Source organism: Pongo pygmaeus, chromosome 5, assembly GCF_028885625.2.
Source record: "Pongo pygmaeus isolate AG05252 chromosome 5, NHGRI_mPonPyg2-v2.0_pri, whole genome shotgun sequence".
Taxonomy (NCBI): domain Eukaryota; kingdom Metazoa; phylum Chordata; class Mammalia; order Primates; family Hominidae; genus Pongo; species Pongo pygmaeus.
In genome coordinates this window covers 46,007,726-46,033,233 of record NC_072378.2, presented here as the reverse complement: position 1 = coordinate 46,033,233, position 25,508 = coordinate 46,007,726, and the positions used below count along the sequence as shown (strand labels likewise).

The following is a 25,508-nucleotide window of genomic DNA, read 5'->3' as shown; positions in this document are numbered from 1 at the left end:
CTAATTTTTGTATTTTTAGTAGAGATGGGGTTTCACCATCTTGACCAGGCTGGTCTTGAACTCCTGACCTCGTGATCCACCCGCCTTGGCCTCCCAAAGTGCTGGGATTACAGGTGAGAATCCATTATTATATTTAGTATTTCAATGCAGGGACTCAGAGCCCTTAAACCAATTGGACCTAAAAAACCATTCATGGACACATATGACCTGACCACTCTTGTTCCCTTCCTGTGTCTGTGACACAGACAACAAATGCCGTGGCTTCTCGGCCACAGGTGGAGACCCTGGCCAAGAATACATGACCAAGGATACATGACAGAGCTACAGATCAGTCCGGAACTGAAATGCAGCAGAACAGCCTCTTGCTTCCTCAGCCAGACTTCTAGACCGAATTTCCTGCCCTGAAATGCTGTCCACAGCCAGGCCAAGGAGCGGAAAAGAGAAGCCTTTTAAAATTAGCATACTAGCATATGGGGCAGTGGGAGGAGGGGGATGAAAAGAAGGATCTTGGAAGAGCTCCAGCTATTTTATTCCTGCTTTTTCATTCCAGTTTGGAGATCTGGGACACATTGATTCACAACTTTATAGTTCTTATTCAGCATTGATTTATGGGCTGACCAATCTGGGCCTAATCAGTCAGGGAAGGATTGGGGTTTTTTTGTCCAATAATGTTATATTTATGAGTCCATGAAGTGCACCGTGGCTGCAGCCCTGCCTGGAGTCAATAGAACAGAACTTCTAAGATCTCAGAGAAGGGGGTTCCCAGACCATTTTCTGCCCCCATATCATGCTTAAAGCTCCACTGTACATTAGACGCCTCTGGTGTCATCTCACATTTAAACTCCAAACGGCTTGCCTGTAAATCTTTAACAACTGTGAACAGCTATGACAGTCTCGAATGTCCATGGTTCTGTGCATCTGTCACTCTTATTTTCCTCTTTCCTTCTCTGACTGTGGAAGTAACTAACCCGCAGCTGAATGCTCACTGAATATTTCACAGCTGCAGAGACCAGGGCAGCGTTTGTTCACTCAGAGAAGCCCAGTCAGGGCTGTGCGGAGTTCAGCGGGTTATCATGTGCTTCCGGCTTGATTTGTGGTTATTCTGGTTCAGTGACTATAAAGAAATGAGCAGCCTGGCTAGACAGGAACTAGTTGAGAAGCCTGTCGTGGAGGGGAGGAAACAGAAATACTCAGATTGCAAGCATCTTTATGTTTTTCTTTGATGGGAAAGACATTTTCCTTGTCACACTCTTGGCAGCTGTCTGTTCTCAGCCTCCAACTCTGGTTAGCCCCAGCCGAGTCATTTATTTGCAGGACACCTCAGGCAGCAGTCTCCCTGCCTCCCTGCCCTACCGTGGGTACCAGCAGTAAATGTCCATCACCAGCCTCGGCCCCCTAATTCACCTGACAAAGGATTCCACTGCTTGATTTATCCTGAGGAGAGAAAAATTCAGCAACAGCAAGAAACTTAGAAAAGCCATAGGCATGTGACAGATGAAGGAAGAAAGCTGCCAATTCCGCATTTCAGAGTCCGAGCCTATGAAGCCAACCAGATCTACCTATAAAGAGGGAGTCTTGAATGTCCTAGGAAGACTGCCAACCATTACTGGGTGAACGATCAGACAGGTCATCAAGTCAGGGATTGGCAAACTTTTTCTGGAAAGGGTCACATGGTTAAGTATTTCCAGCTTTGAGGGTCACATACAGTCACTGTTACATCTTATTTTTTCACTATGACTTAAAAATGTAGGCTGGGCACGGTGGCTCATGCCTGTAATCCCAGCACTTTGGGAGGCTGAGGCGGGCAGATCACGATGTCAGGAGATCGAGACCATCCTGGCTAACACAGTGAAACCCCGTCTCCACTAAAAATACAAAAAAAAAAAAAAAAATTAGCTGGGCGTGGTGGCGGGTGCCTGTAATCCCAGCTACTTGGGAGGCTGAGGCAGGAGAATGGCATGAACCTGGGAGGTGGAGCTTGCAGTGAGCCAAGATTGCGCCACTGTACTCCAGCCTGGGCGACAGAGCGAGACTCCATCTCAAAAAAAAAATAAAGTAAAAGTCATTCTCAGTTCACAAGCTGTACAAGAGCAAGTCACTGGTCGTAGTTTGCGGACCGCCCCTCACCCCCACCCTTGGTTTAGACAAACTAAAATTGTTTTTTATTTTAAATTTTGTATCCACTCCCACTGTGCATACATGCATGTGCATGAGCATGTGGCCTGAAAGCTCCAGGCAGTCCCAATGCGCCACACCTCACCTTCCTAGGGTAGAAGTAACACTGGGAAACTCACTCCAGAGAGCCAAGACATGCTATAGGAGAAAGAACACAGGCTTCAGGGGCATGAGGTTTCCTCCCAGCTCAGTGCTGCATCTGTTCTGTGCCCTGAGCCAGTCGCTTGCCCTTTATGACCTTCCGAGATCCATTTGCCAGGTGAAGGGGGTCAGGCCAGATGATGTCCAAGCTCCCTCCCAAAGCGATATTTCCTGTAGGCATCCCAAACCCATTTAGGACCAAATGAGGTTGTAAGAGAAAGGAATGGATACAAATGTCTTCTATTTGTTCACTCTAGCTCAAAGCACAGCCAATTTTGAGGTGACCACCCCCCACATCAGAAAACCCCCTTTGGGAACAGAGTGGTTGGCACAAGCTCTGCTCAGGGAGACCTGGGAGGAATGCTTGTCAGCCTGGGGGTGCCAGCCACCCCTGCCATGCTCACCATGGAAACAAGCCGTGCGGCCCGTACACCAGGCCAAGAATCTGGGCAGCTCGAAGGAGCCATGCCATTGTGGGCAGACACCGAGTCTCCCAGAAAACAAGCAAAGGCGAGGCCTGGAAGCTGTAGCAGAGACAGGTCATCATGACCTTCCCTCCCGGGCCACTGCCAGACTGGCCAGCGGACAGGTCTTCGTCTCCATCCAGACAGCCCAGGCATCCCTCAGGAAGTAAGAGATGGAGCTCACCACTGCCAGCGTGGGCCCAGGGACTGCTCCCTCCATCAGTCCCTGTATTGGGTACCAGCTGTATTGGGTACCAGCTGTATTGGGTACCAGCTACACGCCTAGATGGCGCTGGACATTATAGGGACAGGGTGGACAGGATACAGTGCCTGCTCTGGAAGGAATGGCTGGGTCGGAGAATTAGCACCCTCCAGTGACCACGTGGGCAGCAGAAACAGTACCTTGTGCATTTTGAAAGAAGAAGCTGGAGCTGAGAGCCTTGAAAGATGCTCCTGGTGTCTCTCAGCAGGGGCTTTGCACATGTACTTTATGGAAATGGTTTGAGCCCACGGGGCATCCTGCCAGCCGCATCCATGAATGCAAAGGTTAGAGTCAGTGTGCTTGAGCAAAGGAGTAGTGGGGACCTTGCTTTGTAGGAGGCTTAGCAATAATTTGGTAGCAAATGCCCTTGGACCTTGGGATACTAATACAGTCACCATAGACACCTATAGAAATCCTTGCATTTTCTAGTTCTCATGCAGAGTTGGTTGTTGAAGTCAGATGGTCTAAGGGGACGAGAGAGGAGGGTGATAACATACAGTAACAGCCAAGTCACCTTGTACATGGAACGTGATTAATAACATTGACCTTAAAGGGCCTAGGAGCCATTGGTGCTTCTGAGCCATCAAGTTGGACAGCCCACTGGCTTCTCTCCTCCTCTTTCCTGCACCTTGTCCTCTCCTTCAGCACCTCCTTTCTCCCTCCCCACATGATACTGATTCTGTGGCTGATGGGGGATGAGGGTATTGGTAAGTTTCCTTGTTTTCCAGCTTTCTGCCCTAGTTTCCTGGCATTTTCTCATTTATCAGAGATCTAGTGCTTCCAGAGAGCAACTTCGCCGCCACCCGATGGGAGACCCACTAGTCAAAGGCAGCTAAACAGTTCCAGGGCTTTGACCTACTACCAAGAGAAAGTCTAACGGGAGAGGCAGCCCCAGGTGGTGGTACAGCCAGAGCCCTGGAGACAAACAGATCCTGTCTCTGTTCGGTACCAGCTATGTGACCGTGGCCAAGTCACTTTGCCTCAGTTTCCTGATCAGTGAAATGGGAGTGATAGGCCCTACCTCCTAACTTTGCACACAGGGTTACTGCAAGGAATAAATGAGATCCTATATGTACAGCACATAGCACAGGGCCGGGACCTGATAGGAACCCAATAAACACTTGTACAGATGTCCTTTTGGTAAAGGAAGATGGCCAAGGGCCAGTCCCTGGGAGGTATGTGGCTATGGTTTGAATATCTGTGTCTCCAAAATCCATATATTGGAACCTAAGACTCCATGTGATAGTATTAAGTGGTGGGGTCTTCTGGGAAGTGATTAAGCCATGAGGGTTCTGCCCTTATAAAGGGCTAGAGGGAATTGGCAAGATGTTTTTCCTTGTGCCCTTTCACCTTCTGCCATGTGAGGATGCAACAAGGGGTGTCATCTTGGAAGCAGAGACTAAGTCCTTACCAGACACTGAACGTGCAGGTTCCTCGATCTTCCCAGCCCCCAGAACTGTGAGGAAATAAATTTCTGTCGTTTATAAATTGCCCAGTCTCAGGTATTTTGTTATAGCAGCACAAAAATACTAAGACTTATCTGCCTTATGGGCAGGCTGGCTTCCTGTCTCCCAGAATGGCAATGCACACTGGTTAGCCTGCCCTTGCCCAGGGCCTAGCAGTCCACCAAGAAGGTTCAGAAACCCCATCTGTCTGTGCTCTGCAGCAGAGCCACTTCTGCAGGCCAGTCTCCCACAGCATGTTCTCGTGGCATAGACTGAGAGCCAAGGGGCAGCGGTCACCACAGGTTCTTCCTGTGGCTAGCTCCAGAGAGCCAAGCCCACCTCTGCTGGCATGAGCACTGCCCATGTCACTCTGTGGTGCCCCATCTTCAGTGCCTCCATGGCTGCGATGCCCCTCCTCTGACTGACAGTTGCTCTCTTTAGCTATCCCACTGCTTTGACCCATGGTACTACTTGCGCTGATCATTTGCCTACTCGCTGTCAGCTGCGTTCCCAGCCTTCTTTGCTCTGCTCTAGCATAGCAGGGTGAGCCTCCACACGCTGCATTTCCCAGACGCCCTCCAACAGGCTTTCAGTGAGGTTCTGTGAAGAGGAGGCACTGCCAAAAGCCTGGATAGTTCCTCCCTGCTGGTCTCTGGTGGGGTCTCAGGCAGTTGTGACAGTGCTATTGACACCCAAGGGTGGCAGTGGCAGTGGCTGCAGTGTCAGGGGCTTTGGCCTAGCAGTGCTGCTCTTGGTTTCCTGCTGAAGCAGCTCAGTTCTACAGCCATGGCTTGGAATCACACCGATTCTGGTTTCCAAGGAGACGTTCCCCCTTGGCTCCTCCAGCCCACAGCTGGTGGTGCTTTCCTGCAGCCGCCAGTCTTTGGATAACCTTACCTGACTGCCACTGTTCCTCCAGTCCTTCCATCACCCAGTTTCTGATTCCTCAATTAGATCCCCTCAGCGTGAAAAACCAGGAGGGCTTGTTTCCTGACCGGACTCATGCACCACTTGAGTGACCATGATTCATCTCTTCAGCATGGTTTTGCACATCTCTGTTCTGGCCTGCTGTGTGCTGATTTTAAAGTTTAATCTTCAGAAGATAGCTTTGTTTTTATTTCCCTTTTTCAAAGTTTTTAAATGGAGCCACCCCGAGACCCCAGTGTTCCTCCTCCCATTCATTCACTTCCCCTTTTTGAACTTTGGTGAAGCCATAACAGCACTAAAAAAAGAAGTTAGGAGTGTATGCCCTTGGACCCAGCAATCATACCTCTAGGAATTTGCTTACACAACATAAATACAGAAGAGTAAAAACATGTATGCTCAGATAGATTCATTACAGCAATGCATGTAATAGTGAAAAATCGGAAGCATAAATAAAAAATTGGTTAAGCAAATTTTGCTTCAAATATAACATTGCTTTTTAAATGAAAAGATTTCTATCATCTATTATCAAGATTAAAAAAAAAAACAGGTTACAGAACAGCAGGCCTGCTATGATCACAGTTAAGTAAAATTGCACACACACAGGTATTTGTATTTAGACACAAATGCTTCAAAGAGTAGTTGCCAAAATATTAACAGTGGCTGTCTCTTAAGTGTGGATGAAACTTTGGGTGAGTTTTATATTCATAAGCTACCTAGATGGGTTCAATCACTACATCTGTATTTAGGATTTATAGGCCAGTTCCTCTTTGTTCTTGAAAGATTTCAGTCTTTTGTTGTTGTTTTTAATCTAATGCAAAAGAAGTCAGTTAAAATCAGAATGAAATACTGCTCAAATCAACAAATGAATAAAAACTTGATGCTCCCCATTGCTGCAGTTGATGCCGGTTTTGCTGTTTCTTCAGCTAAAGGGCAGATCACAGGGCAGGACAGTCACTTTGGGCCATCAATTCTCCTCCTGAAGAAAAGAAGGGGAAAGCTCAGCTCAGACCTGAGTCTATGACTCTCACTCTACCAGAGTTGCCTCCTAATGATACAGGACTCAAGAGAGAGGATGTAACAAAACTTGATAACCATAAAAGGACATTTGGACAGCACTTTTCAGAATACCGAGCCCATCACATCCATGCCTGAATTTGATCGACTGCGGTAATCACATCCATGCCTGATTTTGATCGACTGCGGTACAGTGATGTTATCTCCATTTGATTCAGATTAGGAGACTGAGGCTCAGGGGGATTAAAGAACACTCCCAAAGTCAAACCACAGGAAGCCTGGCCTCCCTGCGAATACTAATTTCACCACACCCTGCTGCCTCTCTCCACCACCTTCAAACTGCTTACACACTGGAACTGTTGATAATCCCTCCCTGTGTGAGACACCAGGCTGGGATCCCCTGGAGGGCAGGGACCTTATCCTATTCATCTTGTGTCCCCCGAGGCACCAGCATTGTAGCACTCAGTAAATGTTTGTTGAATTAGATTGAACTTCACTGGAACATTTTTAGAAGTAGGAGGCCAGAGCTAACACTCTGCCAAAAAAAAAAAAAAAAACCAAACCCAAAGCTTTGGTTAGAGTTGAGGAATCTAGGCACTGTGGGGTACAAAGACAAGCAGAAGTTCCTGGGGAGCAGTGGCAACTCAAATAAGCAGGAATTCCAGAGCAGAAAACCCCTCATTACTTTCTTGCTACTCACAGTGTGTCTTGGATCAGTAGCATCAGCGCCTCCCTGGAGCTGTCTAGAAATGCTGAGTCTCAGGCCCCACTCCAGAGCTTCTGAATCAGAATCTGCATTTTCACTAGCTCTCCACGTAGTTCCTGCTTATCAAAGTCTGTGAGGCACTAGAGGTGCACAAACTCTACCAGCCGCAGAACGCCAGCTGCGAGCCCTACAAGTGCTCCCAGACAGGGTTTTATTTTGTGCAATGTGGTCTCAGACCCTTCGTTTGTTTGTTTGTTTCTTTTTCTTTTCTTTTTTTTTGAGACTGAGTTTTGCTCTTGTTGCCCAGGCTGGAGTACAATGGCACGATCTCGGCTCACTGCGACTTCCGACTCCTGGGTTCAAGCCAGTCTCCCACTCCCGCCTCCTGAGTAGCTGGGATTACAGGCATGTGCCACCATGCCCAACTAATTTGGTATTTTTAGTAGAGACAGAGTTTTACCATGTTGGTCAGGCTGGCCTCGAACTCCTGACCTCAAGTGATCCACCCGCCTCAGCCTCCCAAAGTGCTGGGATTACAGGCGTGAGCCACCGTGCATGAATATTTTCGTTTGTTTCTGAAGAAACAGCAGCATAGCATGTTTGCTTCTAGCAAAGAAGCACACTTTATTAAAATTCTAATAGGAAGAAGAGAAGAGCCCTGCCTCACCACAGGAAGCCAGATTCTGGAGAGTGTGGGTCATCCCAAATTTTTGAAATTCTACATGGGTTAGTGGATCTCAACCAGGGGACAGTGGCGATGTCTGGAAACATTTTTTGGTTGTCTCAACTGGGGAAGCTGGTCATTCTGGCAGTGAGCAGAGGCTGGGGATGCTGTTTCCTCCATATTTATTGCCCAGTCACTCTGGAACTTGGTTTCCAGTTAGCCAAAATGAGAGGAGTGGGTCTATCAAATTTATGGAGATGTGGGAGTTATGGAAAGAATCAGAAGAACCATTAAAAGCTTATTCTTGTCAGGTGCAGTGGCTCATGCCTGTAGTCCCAGCTACTCAGGACGCTGTGGTGGGAGGATCACTTGAGCCTGGGAGGTAGAGGCTGCAGTGACCTGAGATCGTGCCTCTGCACTCCAGCCTGGGTGACAGAGTAAGACTGTCTCTTAACAAAAAATAAAGTATATTAAATTTAAAAAGAAGCTTATACTTCACAAGTATGAGAAAAGTTCAACAACTCAAGGACTATAGGAGGGCTGGGACAAGCAACTAAGCACAGAGAGAAAGGGGCCGTGCAAAGGAAGAAATGTGGTAGGGAAAGCCCAACGCCCAGAAAGTGGATATAATTTTTTTTTTATTACACGAAATACTTTCTTACTCATAAGAAAGACTTAAATACCCCCCTTTTCCACAAATACACCAGATTTTGTTTCATTTCTCTATTTTCCAAACTTCTTGAAATGTGGTTATAAGAAAAAAATATATTTTTCCAAAAACGATTTTAAAAACAAACAAACTTGTGAACGTCACCAGAGATGGATACCCCACCAACGCTGGAGCTGGCCTCGCTGCTGCTTTGGTGACATGCTTTGAGCTCCTCTCCCTCCACGCCAGCGGAAGTCGCAGGACTGGAATGTGAAAGTGTTTCTCTAAGCATCCTTCGCAGGGTGCCACCGCCGTCTCCAGGCACTTTTTCTGCTAGGAGCTCAAGGCAAGAGAAGGGCATGTGAAGGGCCAGGAAGCCGGGGCAGGGGCCGCCGTGAGAGAGCCGAGGAGGAGGGTGTGAGGCGCAACCGGGTCTGTTTCACGTTGAAACGCTAGGGCCGTGCGTTCCGCTAGGCAGCTGCGCAGAGCAACCGCTCCTCCGCCGGGCGCGCTTCGCTGCTGGGGAAGGACAGGCAGGGATGCCTGGTGCAGGCGATCCCTTGGCCCCGGGGCGGCCCAGCCTCGCCGAGCTCCATTAGGTGGCATCCGGAGCATCTGGCAGAGGCTCAGGCTGGGGCCCCAGGGACGAAGCCAGTTTGGTGAGGGCCCGCGCTATGATGTCCAGGTGGCCGTTCATGGTCCGCAGCTCCACCAGGATGTCCCCGACATGGGCCTCCAAGCTCGCCGCAGCGGCGGGCCGGGCTCGGGGCGGCGGGGATGTACCCGCGTCCACGGTGCCCTCCTCCTTGCCCGCGGTGCTGGGGCGCGGGGCGCGGCTCCTTTCCGGGCCCTCGGCCGGTGCGAGGACGGGCGGCGGCCGCTCCTTGTCATCCCCGCGTGTGCTGGGAGAGGTGGTCGAAGGGCAACCGTGCAGCCAGTCGACCAGACGCGGGGCGGCCTCCGGGGAGGAGGCGACAACTGAGTAGCGGCCTGTGCGCCGGGAAGCGCCGGCGCCTGGGGGCGCCGAGGCTGCGGGGAGCGGAGGCAACAGCGGGGGCAGCACTGGCGGACCTGGAGAAAAGGCCTGGGGCTCGCAGGAAGAGGAGGAGGGAGATGGCAGGGCGGCGGTGGAGGGGCCTGGCTCCTCCGAGGAGAGGAACAAGGTGGTCGAAGACTGGGAGTCCAAGGTACTGGGCTCTGAATCTGTCAAGGGAGAAACGAGAGTCACTCAGGCATGCATGCTCATCAGCATTTATTGTGCGCCAACGCTATGCCCAGCTCCATGCTAGCTGCTTAAATGAATGAGAAGGTGGAAATGTATTTCCTACCCCTCAGAGCTTGCAATTCAGTAAGGAAAAGTGGGTTATATGAGCAGTTAATGACTGGAGAACAAAGTGAAGAGGGTGTGGTACACAGCCTAGGTACTCAAGGGCAGAGAAGATCAGCGAGTCCAAGAAGGCATCCTGACCTAGCTCTCCACTGGGTCTGGAAAGGTGGCACGGGTGTGAAGACAGAGAGGGAGGTCCAGGCAGGGGACCATGCTGCAGCTTATTTGGAGGCAATCTTGCCAAGGACAACCCGTGAAGACTATGACAAGAAGGGCCTTCCCCAAGATTGCCAAAAACAGAACTGTGTTAAACAGATGACCCTCCACTGCCCCAGCAGAGCGAGGCTCTCAGGGTGGAGAAGAAAGAGTTCAGGGCCGGGAGCCAGGAGACCTTAGTGCTGATTCTTGCTCTGCCAGAAAATGCCATGGGACCTTGGGCAAGCCCTATCCCTCCTTCGAGACTTGGTTACATCCTCCCATTTATATAAGAAGGTTGGGCCCAATAGCCTCTGGGACCCTTCAGGACAGATCATTCTACCTTCAAAAGTCTGCAGCTTGAAGCATTGATCTAAGTTCACAGTGGACGCACTTAAAAATCTGGAAGCACTTTATAGACCGACTTTTGTTAGTTCTCCCCTAATCCCTTGAGCTTCCAGGTAGAAAGCAGGTGGCAGCTCTTTGTGACTGGATATGGTAACAAGGTTTACCAACCTCAGATCAAAGGAGCCACATGAATGCGAGCTACCTTAACTGAGCTATCTCAGCCACCCTGGTCGCCGCCTTTGGGGAGATGGTCCATGCTCACCCTGGAAACAGTTCTGAGTTTTACTGGAGCCAGGTTTGGAGGCTTCTCTCCCGGTTCCAGCTAGAACCGTCTGTGCTTGGCTTTCTGCATTGTCTGTTTGGGTGCCCACCCTGGTGCCCCGCCCTTTGGGGATTCCAAGCTTTTCAAAGGCAGAACTTGCTCGAGTACCTCAGCTTATTATCTTGGGGAGGGTGACCTGATGAAAGAGTCAGTGAGTAAACATATCCCCCGCTGCCTGTGAACATGTGTGCTCTCACTCTCGTCATGGGTGAGCTGTTCCTTCATCTGGTGTCTGGCTGAGACTCAGAGAAGCCCTAGTCATCTGGGGAGAGGTTGGTCCCTCATCCCTCCAGACTCCAGTGTCCAACAACGTTCTCACAGAGCTCACAGGCCCCAGATGTTCAGATGTCCAGTTTGTGTGGGAATTGTGTCTGAGGGGATCAGAGAGGCAATTATTCCTCAGGTGACAGCATTTGAGGAGAAGCCAGCAATGTGCCTAAGAACTTCTCTGATGGAAAAAGTTAATGGGGCCAGGCATGGTGGCACACGCCTGTAATCCCAGCACTTTGGGCGGCCAAGACAGATAGATTGCTTGAGTCCAGGAGTTTGAGCCCAGCCTGGGCAACATGGTAAAACCCCATCTCTACGAAAAACTTGGTGGCATGTGCCTGTAGTCCCAGCTACTCAGGAAGTGAGGTGGGAGCATTACTTGAGCCTGGGAGGTTGAGGCTGCAGTGAGCCATGATCACATGACTACGCTCCAGCCTGGGCAATAGGGTGAGACACTGTCTCAAAAAAAAAAAAAAAAAAAGCTCATGGGTACTTTCTGCTGTTGACTTTCACAGAACTGCCTCTCCCCCACCAAAGCTATATTTCCCCAGGTGTCTGTGATTATTTTCTTTTATAAACCAAGAATCACGGCTAGTTCTAAGAACCCAATCACTATGAATTGAAAATGATAAAAAAGAAACTCCACAAACTGTTTTCTCTAGTTTTACTTGAGAAATGTTAATGAGCTTCACATATCCAATTCTCGTAGCAGACAATAAAACCTCTATATTGAACCAAATAGAGGTCTAATGTGTAAAATGAAATAGAGGCAAGCACACAGAATATTCTAGGGTAGAAGCAACCTAGAGACCTAATGCCATCATAAAGGTAGTGATAGCAATGATGCTGAGATTTCTCTGGGCTACCAGAGGTATAAGAAAGGTGACCTCAGCTGGGCGCGGTGGCTCACGCCTCTAATCCCAGCACTTTGGGAGGCCAAGGCAGGCGGATTATGAGGTCAGGAGTTCGAGACCAGCCTGGCCAACATGGTAAAACCCTGTCTCTACTAAAAATACAAAAATTAGATGGGCATGGTGGCATGCACCTGTGATGCCAGCTACTCGGAGGCTGAGGCAGGAGAATTGCTTGAACCCGGGAGGCAGAAGTTGCAGTGAGCTGAGATTGCGCCACTGCACTCCAGCCTGGGTAACACGGCGAGATTCCATCTGAAAAGAGAAAAGAAAAGAGAAGAGAAGAGAAGAGAAGAGAAGAAAAGAAGACCTCTACAGCCATTCACTTAATAGGCCCCAGCAAAACCTTGAACCAAAGAGCACTGGCTCAGTGAGGGTAAAGATGTCTCAAAGAAAAACGCTTCACTGTTGTTTCAGCTAAAACTTTAAAACATGTACAAAAGTTGTCAAGACTTAACCCAACCACATTGGTAAACAGAACTGAAAATCAGAATCACTTTTTCACAAGCCACATCACCTCCCAGAACTTTCTCCTGGCTGTCAGGAAAGTTGGTTGCAGCCCTAGCTCAGCTAAAATTGGCTAAATGATTTATAGGTCTCTTCCATCCAAGCAACTGCTCATTTTATCCCAAATTTGGTGCACGAGCTTTTTGAATCAATGACATTTTTATGCATCTTTGGGGATTGCTGCAAAATAATATCACAGTCTTGCTGTACAAACACAGGTCTGTGTGGAGGTTGGGGGCTTTCAGGTGCACAGAGTTGAGTTCCTCAGCCTCCTTGACTCCCTTTCTCAGCCCTCCACATGGTCTCTGGCCCTTAGCCTGCTTTGCTAGCCTTCTGAGCATGATGACTACATGACATTTTGTGTACTTTTTTTGTTTGCTAGAATTTAAGCCAGTGAAAACAGGGACATTGCTTATTTCATTCTCTGCTGTATCACCAGGGCCTCAACAGTGCCTGGCGTACAGTAGATGCTTAATAAATACTTGTTGACTGAACACCATGTAATCATCATAGTCTAGAAACACGACTCTAAATGCAATAAACAGATCCAGCTGCATGTTGTTTGGTCATTCAGCACTCCAGTTATTTATCGAGCCTATGCAATATTGGGTACATATTTATACTTTTAAAAATGTGTTTCTTGTTTATCTGATATTCAAATTTAACTGTGCATCCTGTATTTTATCTGGTACCCTCATAGGAGGTTGACATTTTCATCCTGCCTATTTCATAGATGAGGAAACCAAAGCAAAGATGGTTAAATGTTTTCACACAATTTCAGAGTTAGAAGGAATCTTTGCTGCCATTTTGGATTAATTGCTTAAAACGAGGAAGTAGAGGCCCATGAGAGAAAGTGACTTACTGTTTAGTGACACAACTGAGAACAGAAGTGAGAACAGAGAGAACAGTGTCTCCTCTCTCCTAGTTATCCCTTCAGGATCCTGATCATTCAGTCACAGAACAAATATGTACTAAGAACCTACTGTGTGCCAGGTGCTACACTATATTCTAAGACACAGCCAAACCAGGCAGAGTCCCTACCTGAAGGAGCAGATCGGGCTGCGGGCTCTCTGTCCTCCCACAGAGTCAGTGGGAGAGCACACGGGGTGCAGATCTCACAAAATCAGACTGCCTCTCTGTGCATATCAAAACCCAGATGGCAGATCAGATTAGGGCGGAAATCCAAAAGAGCTGCACAGCAGACATCCACCAGCTATAGTTAGCACTGATTTGCTTATAAAGCTTTCACCCTCATTCGGAAGAAGGCGGACTAGAGACTGGTGGTGAGCCGTTGTCACGCAGCAGTTGAGTGCAAACTTTCCACCATAGCACTTCTTTCTCTCTGCTTTGCCACCCCCATCCCCCTCATACATATGGTTGGTTTTTGAGGGGAGAGATGCTACTTCTTGAGGTGAAGGAAGTGGGATTTAACTAAATATTGGTTATTCTGGTTCCTTCCAAGTCTAGAAATATCTTTGCAAAGGTCACTTGAAAAAAAAAATGTAACAAGCATTTGAGAAGTGGTCAGGCTCTCTAGAAATTTTTTTAAACCTGCAAATTAAAATAATAATCAATTACTATTTCTCACTTATAAAATTGACAAAGTATTCTTTTGCTAACGCTCATTGTGAACAAGATTGCCAGGAGAGAAGCATTCTAATATACTGATTCTAGTGGAGTAGATCAGTACAGCCTCTCTAGAAGGCAACTTAGAAACATGTATGATACTGTTTAGTGAGAAAGGGAAATTGCCAAATCACATTATTCAGATGAGTGCCACTGCTTACAGGAAAATGTATATAATAAAGATTGGGAGAAAACACATGGTGATGTTAGGCATGTTAAGCATGTACTGGGATTGTAATTTTCTGAATTTTCAAAGATTTCTGCAGTGACTATGCATGGATATGCCTTCCCTCATCACTGACTTTTGAGCCCAAAGTGACTGCTTCCTACCAAGCCTGGTATCAAGGTCTTCTGACCACTTTCTCTTCAATCTTGTTGCTGAGTTGAGCTGAATAACTTGGCTGGTAACTATGCACCTTGAAAGTCCAGTTGTTTGGGCATTTTTGGGGGGGATGAGGTGGGGTTCAGTTAACTTTTTTTGCATCCATTTGGTATTCTCCACCACTGACACCCCCCAGCCTGGGGCTTAGGCTTCCTCTGTGGAAGAGTGCACCTGGCTATGGGAACCTGTGGCTCATTTGCAAATAAGACCTTCAGACCCTCTCCTTAAAAGCTATTCCTTTCACTGTCTTCCCCTTCTCCATAAATGGCCTTCCGTGTGTTCAGCCAAACACCCAGGACTAATCCTTGACCCTTATCTTTCCCTCAATTCCCACATCCAATCTGCCAGCAATTGTTGTCAGCTCTACCTTCAAAATATACCCAACATCTGACCATTTCTTTCTCTAGGCAGTGGCCCAGCTGTTGATGGCTGAGCTGAGATCAGAAAACAGGTCTTCTGAGTTCCAGGTCAACACTTTCTCTGCCACACCTAAAGCCTGCTAGATTTGGATGGACTATTTAGAATGCATCTCCCAACCCCTCTCAGCCACTCCCTACGACTTGCCCCAGGAAAATCCTTTGCCTAATTCTTGGTCTCCCTTTAACACATTTTAGGTAATATCTAAATTTATTCATTGATTCATTCAAGAAATACTTATTGAGCACCTACTGTGTGCCAGGCAGGATGCTCCATAGTGCACAAAACCAAGCCTAAAATCTGTCCTCGTCATGGGGGCAGAAAATAGTCATACAAAACAAATGTGTGATTGCAACAGTGACAGAATCTACATGTTATAGCTAAAAATACAAGAGGAGGATAAAAAAATCTCTTCTAAATAGGAGGGTCTGACCTCTGGAAGGTTCTTCGAGGGAACTCTGCTTGAGTGGAGTTCTGAAGGATTAGTAATTAAGTAGGAGGGAGGTGACAACACTGAAGCATGAGCAAGGGCCTATGGCAGGAGGGAGTATTGCAAATGTGTGGAACATCTGGAGAAAGCCAGTGTGTCAGGAGTGGAGAGAGCCAAGGGAAGAAGGCGTGCAGTATAATGATGCTCAGGAGAGGAGCACTATATAATTTACACTGCCAGTTATCACTCAATATCTATTCTCCCCTTCTTCCTCCATTTTTGGTGGGCTATGGCCACTTGGAAGAAACTATTACATTTTCCAGCCTCTCTTTCAGCTACCTGTAGCCATGTGACTAAATTCTGCACAGAAGGATGCAAGTAGAAGTGCTGTGTGCAATTCCTCCTTCCTGTGAGCTGAGATTTGGTTGCAATGGCTGGAGCTCAAGCAGCCCTCTTGGACTGTGAAGTGAAAACTGCATACTAAGGATGACAGAGCAGATAACTCAAGTAGTCTGAGTACCCCATCACTTTAAGGAGTTGCTGTGCCAATCCTCGCTGGTTGAACTGCAGACTCTTCACATAGAAAAGAAAACCTTATCTATTCAAACCTCTATTAACTTGGGTTTTCTGTCACTCATAGCCAAACCAAATCTTGATATACATGACCGTGTCAGACTTGTTAGAGGTTTTGCCTTTATCCCAAGAGCAATGTGAAGCTTTGAAAAAGTACTAAGCTTAAATGTGCATATGTGTGTATGTGTCATGATCAGTTTTATATTTTGAAAATTTTACCTGTCTGCTGGTGGCAGGTTGGGAAGACAAGGGTAGACAGAATAGAAACAGTAGAAACAGGAGGTTGCAGTTGCAGGTGAGAAATTATAAAATGACAGTGGCTTTTGCTAGGGTTGTGGCTCTGGAGATGCAGAGAAGTAGATTCTAGAGATAGTTGGGACGTGGAAACAACAGGACTTACTATTGTTAGGGATGTGACGGGGTGTGGGGAAAGAAAGCCTCAGAGAAATGGGTCCCCTACCTGGCTGCTGCTTCAGTGCAAGGTTCCAGAAATCCTGGCTCCAGAAGGGGAACTTTCCCTTTCTTATTCTTTGGAATCTGGGTGGCCCCTTCCCAGCCCACACCCAGCCCTTGAAAATAGCTCAGCTCTAACACACCTCACCAGAGGCAACCCTCAGAAACATTTTCCCAGGAACCTGGAGGGAGGAGAAAGTCTATAGCCTTGGGGGACTGGAGGAGAAGAGGAATGGAAAGAGGAACAGACCTACCTGCAGGAGAAGCAACATCTCCCTGCACTGCAACCAGGCCATTGCCTTTGATGGTTCAGACTTGGCTAAGTTGCTGCCTGCTCTCTTCAGAACCACTGGCATACGAAAGGGAGGGCTGAGTGTCTGATGAACTCAGCCCAATAATATTCACTTCTTTTATTTTCCAGAAACGTCATGAGACCCACAGGGCAATCTTCTGGTTTTAAGACTTGGTGAGTCAAGCCTACAAATACCTCTGACTCAATCTGATCCCAAGTTCTCACCAGGCATCTCCTAGGAACATGGCTCAGCAGGAGAGCTGGAACTGACCAGCCCTCTGCAGGGAACAGGAGGGTTGGTTTCTCTGCTTTGGGGTTTGGGGAGGGAGGGGGTGAGAAGGGCTGGCTGCAGTGGAAATGATGGGATTCTTGACTTGACGCTGACCATGCTCACAATAAGAGCTGACATTTATTGAGTACTCTCTAACTCCAAGCCATGTGTTATCTCTTCTAATCGTCACAGAAAACTAGAAGTGGTTTCTGTCATCAATCCCATCTTACCATTGAGGAAATTGAGGCTCGGCTATGTTAGGAACCCTGGTCACTGGCACAGAGCTGTGATATGAACCAAGGCAGCTGATGCCAAGGCTATTCCATGTGAGGGAGGACATGTGCTTTCTAGAGTTTTGGCAGGCACGGGAGGAGGACTGAGGAGAGCTAGCATTTGAGGAGGGTCTGCTGCACTCTAGGCCAGTTATATGCCACCTTGACTGCACATTAAAATCACCTGGGGAGTTTTATAAACACTATCAGTGCCCCCGACCAATTAAATCAGTATCTCTAGGAGTCATACCCAGGCATCCTAGGTTTTAAAAGCTCTCCAGGTGATTCTAATATGCAATAAGGGCTGCTCAATAAAAGCAAGTTTCATGTTTTGTTTTGTTTTTTTTTCACTTAATGACCCTATATCCATTTGTAAATGGGGAAGCTGAGGCTCACAGAATTTGGATGGCTTGCACAAACCCCATGGCTGATAAGACCCATGTCTTGATCTGTATCTGGCTGATTCCAACACCCGTGTTTGTTCAGTTCATTCCATTCTCTCTCATATTTGGGCATCCTCTATTTTGAAAGCATGCGATTTTTTAAATATAAATTTCTTTTGCAATTTTCATTTTGTTTGTTCAAGTCCAAGTGCTGTTTAGGTCAGCTGCCTGAGAGTAGCAATGCAGTCTATAGCCACTGAGTCGGGTGGGTTGGCCCAGGGGCAGCTGAAACCATGGCCTTAGCTTCATCCAGGCTCTGCTGCAGCCAATGGACCAAGATCTCTGAAGAGATGTCCAGGAGCCCTGGCTGGGAGGTGCCCACTGACTCTCCCAGGCAGAATACTGGCCATCTTCTGTGGCTTCGACCCCTGAGGGGCCACCATCTGAGAATGAGAAGGCCCAGCCCTGGAGAAATCCCTAGTCTCTGTTTCGAGCAGTGCTAGTGATTTCCCAAGGAGTGACATTAGAAAAGGCATCACATATTTATTTCTGTATATATCATTCAGAGCCTAATTTTCTGGTGGCTGAGGGTTGAGCTCATCAGAAACAGACTTCATCATCAATTGAGTTAATAAAGCCAAGTCAAGACAAGGGAGAAGGGCAGCCATCCAAATGGATTCAAGCAGCCAAGACGTGCTTCTGCTCAAAGACTACCTTTAAAGAAGGGAAGAGAGAGAGTGAGAGCAGATACCTGTACACCCTTGTTCATAACAATATTATTCACGAGAGTCAAAAGTGGAAGCAACCCAAGTGTCCATCCATGAATGAAAGAATAAACAAAATGTGGCACAAACATACAATGGAATATTGTTCAGCTTTAAAAAGGAAGGAAATTTTGATATATGCTACAACATGGATAAACTTGGAGACCTCTGCCAAGTGAAATAAGCCAGTCACAAAGGCCAGTACACAAAACATTGTATGACTTCTTTTGTATGAAGTTCCTGGAGTGGTCAAATTCATAGAGACAGAAAGTAAAATGAGGGGGAGTTAGTGCTTAAAGGATACAGAGCTTCTGTTGGGAAGGATGAAGTTCTGGTGATGGTTGCCCAACTGTGTGAATGTACTTAATGCCACAGAACTATATACTTAAAAATGGCTAAAATAGTAAATTTCATGTTGTGTATACTTTACCACAATAAAAAGGTGGAGGAGAAGTTTGACACCTTAATTCACAATTTTGTCCAAGCACTTGAAAGATCTATATATGGCATTACCATAAATGTTTATAAAATGGGAATGGGAAGAGCTGATAAAATAAATTGCTATTGAGGACATGATAGATCAGATATGGGTTATGCACCCCAGGAGGCTCCTGAGGATGAGGTTTACTTACCCAGTCCTGGACTCTAACTAAACATTAATGCCTCCTCAAAGATGTCTGGTTTTTTAGTCATCAGGGTGTCAAATTCTACTAAAATGGCTTTGTTGAGACTGTGTGGATGCAGATTGGGAGAAAGTAAAGTCTAGAGCCTGACACTTTCAGAACCACTCTTACACTCATCGGCATTATAAGCAAAACGTTGCAACCTCCAAGCATTTCACAGCCAAGCTTCTGGCTCAGGTCACTCATTCCCACTGGCAATATTGGCAAGTGTTTGGGTCAAGAGCCCCATGTCTCTAGAGTCTCCAGACTTCCAGACACCTCATCCCTTTATTGCTCACCCTGCTCCAACTATTCCTTGAAGGCACCAAGCACATTCCCACCTCAGTGCCTTTACACTTGCTGTTCCTGCTGCCTGAAATGCTTCTCCCTCAGATATCTGCAGGCTGTCTCCCTCATCTCCTTCAGCCTTCACTCAAAGTCACCTTCTCAAGTGTGCTTTTCTGGCCACCCCAGTTAAAAGTGCCACCCCCCACTCTACCACATCATCTTCCTGTCCCCCTTGCTCTGACCACAGATGCTATCACTGTTCCACTCATATCCCCAGGGAATATGCCAGTGGAGGAAATTGCATGTGCAAATGCATGAGGCTTGGAAGACTGTGGCCTCAAAGGCCGTCTGAAATGCCTGGAGTGGAGCGTCCATGGGGCTGGGGGACTTCATGGAATGGCTTAAAGGGTAACGAGGACAGAAGGTTGAGGGAGTTTGTCTACCAAGCTAAGGAATTTGAACTTTAGCAGGCAATGGGGAGCCACCAAAGGGTTTTAAGTAGGAAAGTAATAGATGTGATTTGCCTTTTAAAAAGATTACTTTGGCAGCCAGTGGAGTGGAGGCTGAAATGGATTGGGTGAGGCTAGAGGCAAGAAGACCAAATGTAAAATTAACATCTTGAACATTGATGAGCTCAAATGATGTTACAGCAGAAGTGAACATAAGAGTGACTTCCAGCCAGCCAGTATTAGAAGCAATTTTTTTTTTCTAGGAATAGATTGAATTTCAGCAAAAAGAAACTTTCCTGCCACCCTTTATGACAATCCTGTGAACGCTGGCTCCTGCCCTCATTCAAGTTGGCCACCCTTGGTCTTTCATGCATCACCATTCAATAAAAGCAAGCATGGGTTTTATGGGATTGTTTGGAGAGCCCCGAGCCAAAGTTTTCTACTCACTTAGGCAAGGCTGTTCTGCCAATTCTTAAATTGGCTGTTTTTTACATATAGGGTGTGAAAGATATCTCTATGCATCTCTAGGAACACACCCATTTGGAAGGAGACATATGTGACTATATATAATATCTTTATGTGCTTTTTGAAGGGATGTTTATACAACTTGCATATTCTTTGGCATGAATATTTTTGTAGAATGGAGAAAGGGAGAGACAGCATGAGAAAGCTATTCCTATGCCATAACTGACTTTGGCTCATGAAACGAAATGCAAAATAGATTATGTTCCTTAGCAATGCCTCCTGGGTTGAACGGCTCCCAAGTCAACCCACTTAATCCTTCCTCCTGGAGGGTCACTCACCTTTGAACCTTCTTTTCTAAAACTACCATTAAAAAAAAAATAACAATGATGTAGCCCAGTCCAGGCCCTACTGAAACCCAGGCTCCCTACCCCCAGAGGAAGAGCTCACCAAAAGAGTCATCTCGCTTCTAAAACTCGGGTTACTGGAAGAACTTGATGGAAAGAGCAGGGTAGTAAAAGACAGCATTTTGGCTTTAACAAGGCTAGGAAGCCCAGAGTGGGGCCAGCTGTATAGTCTGAATGAACCCAAGAATATTAGAAGCTGGGGTCACATGGAGCTGGGACACCACCAGGAATGTGGAGAGCAGAGACAGTCTGGCGAGGAGCGGAGGGAACGACTGCAGCCCCCTGCTACCTGTTCCCACGTGAGTCAACCAGGAGGGTGGGGGGACAGCCAGGATAGGCAGGCAGGAGGACTGATCCTGCAGGGTGAGCGGGCAAGCTGCGCCCAGCCACATGGAGTCCACTTGGGCCCTCTTCACACCATCAAGCTCCAGGACTTCCAGGTGGAGCCAAGGGTGACAGATGTGTCAGCCGGGACAGGCACCTCAGAGAAAAAGCCTCCTTGGTTTGTTCCACGGTGTCCCCTTGCCAAGCCCCCAACCCACACTGAGCAACCAAGCAGTGGGACACCCCATCTGGAGACGAGGGAGGTGATGGCTCCATTCCCCAAAGCAATAGGAAGCAAGGTTTCCGACAAGGATGTTCAGTAAGTCAGCGGAACTGGCTGAGTCCTCTAGCACCTTCCATTTGCTTGGGGAATAAAGTAACACTGCCCAGCCCTGAAAACACTTGGTAAACATCTGGTAAGAGGATAATCCTGTTTCCGTCAGCGTTCCATGGTGCCCTGGGAGCAGACGCTGGCTCTTAATAACTGATGCCTCTGGTGTCTGTTGCCACCTCTTACCACCACGCCCTTGCACTTAGAAGCAAATAATCCCAAGAGATGGCAGGGCCATATTCAGTTCCCTAATTGTCCCATCCAGGCACTTTTAATGCCCAGTCCTTTCTCCTAAGAATTCCTCTGAGACCAGAGCTCCCAGCCTTGCCACTGTGTCTCTCCCTCAGGACATCTTTTCTAATTTGGGTCTGAGCTTTTCCATTCCTTCATTTCATGCCATTCCTCCTAATGATAACCCTTTGTGCCAGGCTCAATTATATACAAAGCTTAAATGAGCAACCCCAACTCTAAATTTGGCCCTGTCCATTGAAGGGGGTGGGGGTGGTGCCTGGTGATTTGGCTTTGCTCAAAAAGAAAGATGCTACTCCCCATGGGAAAACAACGCCAAGGAGAGGGGAGAAAATCTTTTGCAGAAATAAAAATCTAGAATGAAGAAACATACCAGCGCTGGCTGCACCTGGTCACTGGGGTTTGAAGCTGCTTCTGCATCTTCAGCCAGGCCTGTTAGGACTCTTTGTCCCACCACAGGCATGCAGAAGCTACAGACATGCTTTGATTTTTCCTTTTAAAAACGTCCTCCGATCTGACCCTACCTATGCTCTCCCTGCAGGGTTAGCAGAGGGTGAGATGAGAGCATTTGCCAGGAATTTCCTGACTTCTGTGAGTTTTTCTCAAGATCTGGTGATGAGTCAACGTGATATACTGGGACACGTGGTGGAGCTTGCAGTGGCCTCCCCTCCCTTCTGGAACTTTAAGAAAACCATGTCCCTGCTGAGTAACCCTGGGCAAAAATCCAGAAGGCCCCCTCCCTCTCCCTGACTCTCCCTCTGTACAGTCCCCAAGTTAGAGGAGATAAGGGAAATATATTTACAACAAACTTGATCAGACTATTAATATTCTCCAGAGCTACACAAAGATCCCTGTTTATGCAGCTCACCTCCTTTCAAAATTAAGCTCTCTTGTATGGTTCTGTTGCTCTTTATATTTTGGGCATTTAGAAAATGGGAGGAGGGGGTGATGAGGAGAGGAATAGAGAAGAAAGGAGAAGCATTGCCCAGATTCACAATGACAAGATCTGAGACCCTAACACACCCTCTGAGAGGCCCAGGTGAACTGGGCTGCCAGGTAGGTAGAACTATCTATGCAATTTTATTGATGTTGACAACCCATCTGAAATACTCAAACGAAGTAGATTCAATACAATTTCTTGTGCGAGTTCTGACTACCAGAACTGGCTATCATGGCCAGTGGAGTCCAGCCATGATCAGTTTCTGCTAGTTATAGTTTAGAATCACCCCTAAGAGTTTGGGGGAGAAGCTCAAAGAAAAACAATCACATCCTTCAATAGCTCTTTGAATTAAAACAAATGGAGTGCTACCATGAGACTGTTAAATATCTGTGAAGCCTTGCCTCAACCCGGGTTAATGGGAGCAGATTCTGAGAAGCACTTTGCAAACTGTTAGATTGTAGCAAGGAATTGTTGGTATCACCATCGTGGAGGTTCACTAGCTTCAGCTCTTTGGGCCAAAGAAGATGAAAGTCTTTTACGAATATAGCATAGACTCACACCTGTAATCCCAGCACTTTGGGAGGCCAAGATGGGCTGATTACCTGAGGTCAGGAGTTCCAGCCAAGCCTGACCAATATGGTGAAACCCCGACTCTACTAAAAATTCAAAAAAATTAGCTGGGCATGGTGGCGGGCAGATGTAATCCCAGCTACTTGGGAGGCTGAGGCAGGAGAATTGCTTGAACCCGGGAGGGAGAGGTTGCAGTGAGCCGAGATCATGGCATTGCACTGCAGCCTGGGCAACAGAGCAACACTCTGTCTCGAAGGAAGGAAGGAAGGGAGGGAGGGAGGGAGGGAGGAAGGAAGGAAGGAAGGAAGGAAGAAGGAAGGAAGGAAGGAAGGAAGGAAGGAAAGAAGGAAGGAAGGAAGGAAGGAAAGAAAGAGGAAAAAAAGAGAGAAAGAGAAAGAAAGAGAGAGAGAGGGAGGGAGGGAGGGAAAGAAAGAAGAAAGAAAGAAGGAAGGAAGGAAGAGAAAGAAGAAAGAAAGAAGAAAGAAAAAAAGAAGAAAGAAAAGAAAGAGAAAGAAAGAAAGAAAGAAAAGACTTTCTAATATCCTTGAGAGTTTAGAGGTGAATATCTTTATTCCTGTCTTTCAAATGCAGAAACTGAGGGGCAAAGACATCAAGTGAGTTGCAGGCATTGAGGAAAATAGGATACAGCACCTCCGACCCCTTAGGCCCTTTATCTCCTTCTAGCCCAAGACCCTCAGGAAGGGTCAAGGCATCCTTAGTTGTGGAAAGCATAACTTGGGAAGGAAAATCTCAACTTGAAGGAAAAGCTTGCTGAGGAGAGAGGCCCTGTTTCTCCTCTCAGCCTTTCCTGTGTGCTGATATCAACTGTCCAAGTAACAGATGGAGGTAGTGGGGCAGGTGGGCTGCTCTGCTGTCCCCAGCTGTGCTGGGGTCAAACTATCCACTCTCCCCATCGCAGCTGCCAGCCTGGCACGTTGTACCACCTGCCAGACCTGGTTCCTGAGGCCACAACAGAGTTCTCATACTTTCTACCATTCTGAGGAAAAAGTGAGATCAATATTTTCCAGAGCTCTTTCAACTGAGGTGAAGAAGGCAACTGTCCTCTTCTCCACAGGCTTTTCTCCCCTTTCCTCACTTCCCCTGTCCTCTCACACGCAAGCACACAGGCCAATGGTCTCACCACCCTGGAAAAAGACAGCTCCCAGTTTCCTTCTCATTATGGGAAAAAAAAATTCTGAATGGCTGCTTTTTCACATACATATAACAGCAAAAGGAGAACAAAATGAGGCAAAGAAGAATAAAATTTTAGTGAACTATAACTTTTACATTTTTATTTTAAAATGTTTATTATACATTATATTTTATTATATATTTTTATTATTTCTTTATTTGTGCATTTGCTTATTTATTTGTTGTAAGCCAGCAGAGCCTTTCCTTCTCCCAGCTGACCGTTTTCTACCATCTGCTGTCTGCCTGTTGAGGTGCAGGCCGCTGGGAGAGGCTTCCCGGAAGCAGAGCTTCCCCTGAAGCAGAAGTTCCCTGGATATACGCAGTTGGAGCCCAGGCTTTCTGTGAGACCCAGACCCAGGCCACTTTCACTGGTGGGCTCTGGAAACATTTTCTTTCAAACTCTATGGGCTGTAGCTCACTTACACATAAAATGAGCAAAACAACACTCTTTCCCACAGCTATGCCATGAGGTTTAATTGTTGCAAATTTGTGAAGTGTTTTAAGATCCTTGGATTAAAGAAGTTATATGAGAAAAAAATATTATTATAGAGTGGAATTCTGCTTAGTTGTCATATGTTTCCTGTAACTCTTCCCCTTTGTCTTATATAACTTGGAACAAGTAGTATGAGCTATGAGGCCGTCAGAAAGCCTTTAAGTAATTTCTTGGCCTGCTTTCTTTACCTTTTAAAAAAAAATTCTTCTACTTCTCCTTTTTTTTTTTTTTTCTTTCTAATGCAGCCAAAACTTATTCCCCTCTAATCTGTATGATGAGAAAGGAAGTTGCTTGGTTGGGGTGGGCCCTTGTCCACCTGAGTACTTCCTCGTCTCTCCTCCCTTCCTCTCCCTTGCCTTTGCTCCCCACCTACACCTCTTCTTTTTATCCTCATATGCACGTTCATAAATTGAAATAAATTTGACTTTGAGCCCTGGCTCTAAAATTTGCTCTGCCTCTTGGACCAATTGCCAAAACAGGTTACTGAGTGAGGCTCCCTGAAGCCCAGCCTGATGTGGGTTGAGGCCTGGTGATGGTGACAGAACAGAGCCTGGCTGACCAAAGAGCACAGGAGGCCCTGGGTGACTCTTCCCCACTAGGACTTCCCAACATCAGCGTCACACCTGAAATGCGGGAAAACACCCAGGCAGCTGCTACGTGGCCATGAGGCAGCATCCAAGAATGCCCCTTGTCCTGGCTGCAGCTGTGTCCCTAAACAGGTGCTGCCTGGCAGCTGGGCATGCCTGCATGTGTCACATCCTCCCCTGGGCACACAGAAACACATCCCAGATCAGGGATACACACTGGCCCTCACAAGTGGCACTCTCAGGCCCCATGCCCGTCCTGAGGCCATGGAGATTGTGAACATAAGATAGGCCCCAGGTGATAAATTCTTTGTAACCCAGTATCTCAGCCTCAAGATGCATTTAAACATTTTTTTTCCTTTCTTGCT

The 25,508-nt window shown here is 47.1% G+C and overlaps 1 protein-coding gene across 1 annotated transcript in view; it reads right to left on the bottom strand.

Annotated features, from left to right (window-relative positions):
• Positions 1-2,559: 2,559 nt before the first annotated feature.
• The window catches only part of RUNX2 (RUNX family transcription factor 2), a 347,192-nt gene continuing 324,243 nt past the window's right edge, over positions 2,560-25,508 (bottom strand). The window contains exons 8-9 of the mRNA XM_063666237.1: positions 7,129-9,650; positions 2,560-6,390 (exon numbers count right to left, since the gene is read on the bottom strand). Coding sequence (XP_063522307.1) covers positions 9,043-9,650 — 608 coding nt within the window. The 3' untranslated portion in view covers positions 2,560-6,390; positions 7,129-9,042. The remainder of the gene's footprint in view (positions 6,391-7,128; positions 9,651-25,508) is intronic.